Source organism: Ahaetulla prasina, chromosome 8 (genome assembly GCF_028640845.1).
Source record: "Ahaetulla prasina isolate Xishuangbanna chromosome 8, ASM2864084v1, whole genome shotgun sequence".
Lineage (NCBI taxonomy): Eukaryota > Metazoa > Chordata > Lepidosauria > Squamata > Colubridae > Ahaetulla > Ahaetulla prasina.
In genome coordinates, this window is record NC_080546.1 from 48,840,440 (window position 1) to 48,846,439 (window position 6,000).

The 6,000-nt window shown below is 34.4% G+C and overlaps 1 protein-coding gene across 3 annotated transcripts in view; it reads left to right on the plus strand.

Annotated features, from left to right (window-relative positions):
• The window catches only part of MICU3 (mitochondrial calcium uptake family member 3), a 69,189-nt gene extending 63,471 nt beyond the window's left edge, over positions 1–5,718 (plus strand). For 2 of the 3 annotated variants that reach the window (XM_058192975.1, XM_058192976.1), the window contains 3 exons: positions 2,133–2,203; positions 2,373–2,552; positions 4,154–5,718. In XM_058192975.1, coding sequence (XP_058048958.1) covers positions 2,133–2,203; positions 2,373–2,547 — 246 coding nt within the window. In that variant the 3' untranslated portion in view covers positions 2,548–2,552; positions 4,154–5,718. The remainder of the gene's footprint in view (positions 1–2,132; positions 2,204–2,372; positions 2,553–4,153) is intronic. The other variant, XM_058192977.1, reaches the window with a different exon arrangement.
• The last annotated feature ends 282 nt before the right edge of the window (positions 5,719–6,000 follow it).

The following is a 6,000-nucleotide window of genomic DNA, read 5'->3' on the forward strand; positions in this document are numbered from 1 at the left end:
TATTAATCATATATGCTCTCATTCTAGCCAATCACTAATTTAGAGGACTGGATATTTGTTTCTTCTGCAGGCTTAAACTACAAGCCTTAATCAAGCTGATCTTCAGTTTTTTATTTAGCAACTTTAATTTTGCTGTTATAATTTATATACAGTACAGGCAGTCCTCGACATACAACCACAATTGAGCCCAAAATTTCTATTGCTGTTTGTTAAGTGAGGTTTGTCCCATTTTATGACCTTATTTGCCACAGCTGTTAAGTGAATCACTGCAGTTTTTAAGTTAGTAACATGATTGTTACGTAAATCTGGCTTCCCCATTGACTTTGCTTGTCAGAAGGCCACAAAAGGTGATCGTATTACCATAGAGCACTACAACTATCATAAATATGCATTAGTTGTCAAGTGTCTGAATTTTGAACATGTGACTCTGGAAATATCTGCAGATATTGTATTATTTTTATTTAATTTACAAGTTTAAATTAGCTCAGACTTGAAAGGTTTTTCAAAACCTCAGTAAACTGTAATTTTTTAAATAAGACTAATACATTCTATAGTATAAACATTTTAGATTAACAAGTGAAACCAGCAACCATTTAAATATGTGGCTTAGAAATTGATTAGGCCATGCACCTTTTTGAACCAAACAACTGAAACTTTGATCTATTTTTCTCATTATTTAGTCTGATTTTCTCCTTTTTTACTATGTCCCTCTGAATCTTTTATTCATTTGCTCCTCTACTTGTTCCTAGCATTTTTCCCCAATGGAGGGAAATATCTCTGGAGGAATGTGAATCTATGTAGCCCTCTTAAGATTAGTAACAGCGTCTCCCAGTGTGTTCACGTGATCCACCATTTTCATTAAAATAAAGACACTGTTGTGACACAATCCTCACTCTTTTTATGTGTGGTGCTAGTAAAAAAGAAGTAGAGTTTGCATTGGCCCACTTCTTCTTTTGCTATTTGCCCCTCCTCTTTAGCAACAAATGATACAATTCATTATCATTTTTCTAATTTTTAGCTGCTACTCTTTCCTGGCCCACTTTCTGATACTTTGTTTGAAGACATTCCACTTTTCCACATTTTGATAGCTGTTGAGTAAAGTAGAATGTAAGCTATTTCGGGTGAGGCCAACAATTAGAATCAAGGAAGTATATCAAGCAGGATACTTCACATTTCATACTTCAACTTGATCTGAACCTAAACTATAGATACTTTAAAGATGGATTAACTTCACAAATAATATTTTAGGATTTTGAATTCAAGTGGGTTATTTAGTCCAATCCATGAGAATCAGTTGTTTCCCAAACTGGGGTGCCTTTTCCTACATGTCAGGCAGTGGTTAGATTGGAGAAGAGGCAGCAATGCAGACTAGTAAAAGGCATTTGTTAATGCCAGTCTAGAAGCAATGAGAATGAAGTATAGGCTGAGCATTGTTTCCAATTATTCAGCCAGGTAAGAGGAAAGGCAATCCTTTTCTGCCATTTTTGAACACGCAAGTCCTGCCTAACATACTTATAACTGATTGTTCAATGTAGTTAACATCCTTTATATATTGATAAAATTCCACAGCCTTTGAACGTGGTGATAAAATTTACTTTATTACACCTTCTACTACTGCAAATACTTTGTCACAATATTGTGAAGATGCTATATTATTTGTGTTAATAATTAATAGAAATTTAGAATATTATTGTAGTATTATTCTAAATACATGTACACACACCATTTTCTAATTCTGAATAAATATTGTTTCCATTGCACATATATTAATTGCTTTATAAGCTATTTTGAAGATCACCTATCTTTCATTTTGTCCAATATGTTCTACTGCCACCTTGCGTTGTATCAGTGAATTGCCCAAAGTATTAAATTACATGAGACAAGTAAATATTTTCTTGCCTTAAGATAGCAATTTTATATATTTATTTATAAAGCACAAAGCTTCTGTCTTTAGTGTAAACTTTTTACCAAACTATCCTTTTTTATATATAGGAATCTAATATGTAGTTGCATTATAGCTGTATTAGCATTAAATTCTACAATAAATTTACTGTTTTTCTAAAACTAATAAATAGCATTTTTTCATGCCACTGTTTTCCTAATGCTCAGTTGTGACTGCCTTCTGCTTTTAGGGTTACAAAAACATACAGAAATATACCACTTTCAAATCCTGTGTGAAGAAGGAACTCAATAGCAGACAATGGTATGTTTTCGTGTAGTTGTTGTGTTCTTGGGCAGTATTTCTAAGATTGCTGACAGGAAGAGATCACAATCCTCAACTTGCTTTTAAAATTGGCAAGTGGAATTAATTTTATTAATTAGAACCAGCCATTTTAGTATTATAAACTTACAATCATATTATAAACCAATAGTGAAATCCGGCTGGATCTGTCCAGATCACACGAACCTGTAGCGCCAGTGGCAGGAGACTCCGCCCACCCTCCAGGATGTCATTATGTCCCATGCACAGAAGGTTCTGTGCATGCACGGAAGAGGCATGCGCATAGTGTGCGCACGCTCTCGTGCCTCCCATTCCCAAACCAGTAGCGAAGGTAAGTGGATTTCATTGCTGTTATAAACCTAACCCTTTGTGTAAAACATAGAGCAAACTATGAAAAAAGTATAGAGTATTTCTATCACATTTTCCATACTGTATTGTAAACATGCAGGATGTTATGCCATCCACATAATTCTGAGTTGAGAGAAATTGAAAACAAACCACATCTTTAGAGACTGCCAAATGTCCTTCATACTACACAACAGAATGGCCATAGCCAAATCACAGTCTGTGTATTTTGATACGAGATCTCCCAAAATTTCTATTCCTAACTGAAGGTGCTTGAACCATTTGCATGGCCAGTTTTTATGTGGATAATGCATTATTTATACCTGCAGTGGTCAGGGAATAGACCTAAACAAGATTCCTTCCTTCTGTAATTCGATTATAAGATTGTATCTTATTTATTTTCAAACTTTTAAAAAATAGTTTTATATATTTCATCATGCAAAACTGTGACAGTGTTGTCTCCTAAAAATGTATTTACCGTATTTTTCAGAGTATAAGACACACCTTTTTCCCCAAAAAAAGGGGGTGAAAATCTGAGTGCATCTTATACTCCGAATGTAGCCCTGCGCAGCTTCTCAAACTGGGGTTTTAGAGGCTGAAATAAGCTTCAAATGAAACTTCAGAAAAAAAGCCCCAAACAGAGCTTCAGAGGCTTTTTTTCTGATGTTCTGTTTTGGAGGCTTTCAGAGGCAGAAAAATGTTTTTTCTGAAATGGAGTTTCAGAGGAAGGGGAAAAAAGCCAAAAAAAGCAAGACACAGAGCTCACAACCAAGGAACCTGTTGCTAAAATTCACCTCTGGGAACAGCTGATTGGGGGTATTCCGGGAGGCCAATCCACCTGCCAATCAGCTTTTTTCTTATTTTCCTTCCCAAAAAACTAAGGTGTGTCTTATACTCCGGTGCGTCTTATACTCTGAAAAATACAGTAATTGTTAGAATAGACCAAACAATTGAGGCAAGGAGTTAAAAGTATTTGCTTCATAAAGATAAAACAGATTTCTTAATATTGCTTGAGTGGTAGAAAATAGCCATCTAGTAGGGCCTCACAGAATGAACAATTATTAAATTGGCTATGAAGGATTATACTGAGGATAAAAATTTAAAGATTAAAAAAATCATAGTAATTAGAACACAATTTAACTGAGCTGGTTGGAGATAATCACTTTTATTTTTGTTTTGATTTTTCACAACGATGGTAATTTTTAATGAATTATTTAGAACAATAGTTCCAACCTTTGCGGCTTGGCAGCCCAGCTTGTGGGGGGAGAGAGGGGAACTGGGCCAGGCCCGTGTGAGCATCGGGCCGGCCGACACACAGCTTGACTCGCACAAGCATCAGGCCGGCCCACACGGGCATGCATTTGCAGCAAATTGAGCTGCACATGTGCCGGCCTGCTGTTAACTTAAATCGAACTACACACATGTATGCACTAGCCCAATGCTTACATGGCCCGGTTCCAAATAAGCCTGGTAGTGACCTCGGCGGTTGGGGACTCCTGATTTTTAAATCTTAATTTTTCATACTATTTGCATATACAGTAACTGTTATGTAGTGTCACTGTTAATTATGTTTTGATTCCCTAATAGAAAGACTTCGCATATGGATTGAAGAACTATGGTGTTTGTGGGATGACTGAATAGGGAAGCACTTTGGAAGCACTTTCTGAACTGAAATATGCTAAAGTGAATGCCAAGTAACCTCTGCTTTTTATCAACATTAATGTTTGCTGCTTTTTCTTTTGCAAACTGACCACAGAAATCAGGAATAGACCATTAGACCAAACGTTTTTCAGATGAAACAATATTTCAAAATTCTGGACTATAATTCTTAAAGCATTCTACCTGTATGATTCAAAATACGACTCATCTGCTTTTCCTGGAAAGGATTCATGTGTATATTTTTAATGTGTAATGTAGTTTTTGACTGGTCATTTGTAGATTCATACTCACTTTCACTTTCTTCCACCAGACTAGAATTATGATGTAATGTGTTTCCCCAGTATTATATTTCAGTCATTTTAAGCCTATGCTAGTAGAGAAAATTGAAATGTGAGTCCTTAAATCAAAATCAAAAGTATGTGCAGTTACATGTGAAAATGCTTTGAAAGTTTTTCACTGCAGAAAAGGGTAGAGCAATCTAATAACTTGTTATGCATAACCCATATCAGGGATAAATACTTCACAAATAGCGTGATTTGTGCATTCATCAGTACATGTATCTGGGAGTATTTTTAGCAGGGTGAAACTGTTTCATTTAAATTCATTTAAATGGTCAGGAAGTCTGTAAAAATACAGATGTATGTAGAAATGTTTTTTTAAAAATCAAGCATAGTTTATTTTCTCATGCCATTCCATTTTTGTAGTTTTTTTCTTAAGCTGATTAATGTGCCTATAATAATTACAATTATATAGGAGAAAATATTTCCTTCTAGAGTTATCACAGGAACATATATTCAAAGTATGAAATGAGGTTCATTTTTAAACAAAATCTAATTGTGTGGATAAAAATTGTAAAGCTATCACTATGAATTATTAAGATTTATAGTATAGAAAGAACCTAAGATTTTTTTAAGGAAAAATCTACAGACTATTTAAATTAGATTTTTTTATTCAATTCTGATGTTTTTCATTATTGGCATTCAGATTATATCAAATTAAGTACTTTAATTTATTTAATCTAAAGATGGTAGCTTTACTCCAGCACTTTACTATAACCTTGTAGATTGATCAAAGCATATTGATTTTAAATGTTATAATGATGCATAATAATACAAAATAAATGTATATTTATTTATTTATTGTATGCTGTTCATGAAACAGCTTGGATACTAACAAACTGAGCAAAATTTTATTTACAAGATGGATCTCTTGCCCTGGCTTCTCCCTACAGCTCCTCCTGTAAGGGCTTCTGAAACCACAGTTTGTGATAGTATGGAATCACCAAAAATCTCCTTTTCAAAATCAAAAATCACTGTTTAAATTCCAAACTATTCTTTTTTGTGTTTTCTTTAGATAATCTAGTAAAATATTTTAGAGTCGGTACATGAAGAGAATTCAGGTCACTGACATAAAACATACAGTGGCTTTTTAAATTGCTGGTTTATCTGGTTTTCATAACTGTAAAAGGAACGCAATACTTGTAGAAATATCTAGCCATATTCAGCCACAAAACTTTACTAATTTTTTTACCTACAAGATTTATCTCATATCTTTATATAAACAAAAGGATTATACATATAGCTTCCATTAATACAGGGGTGTTAAACCCACAGCCTGTGGGCTGGACGCATCACATGCTGACCACACCCACCTCTGGTTTAATGAAGCGGGGAAAAGTTGTGATACGTCACATGATGACATGTCGTCAAAAATTCGACACCCCTGCATTAATACATAACATTAGCTCACATAGATTACAGCTCTATATGAGAGTG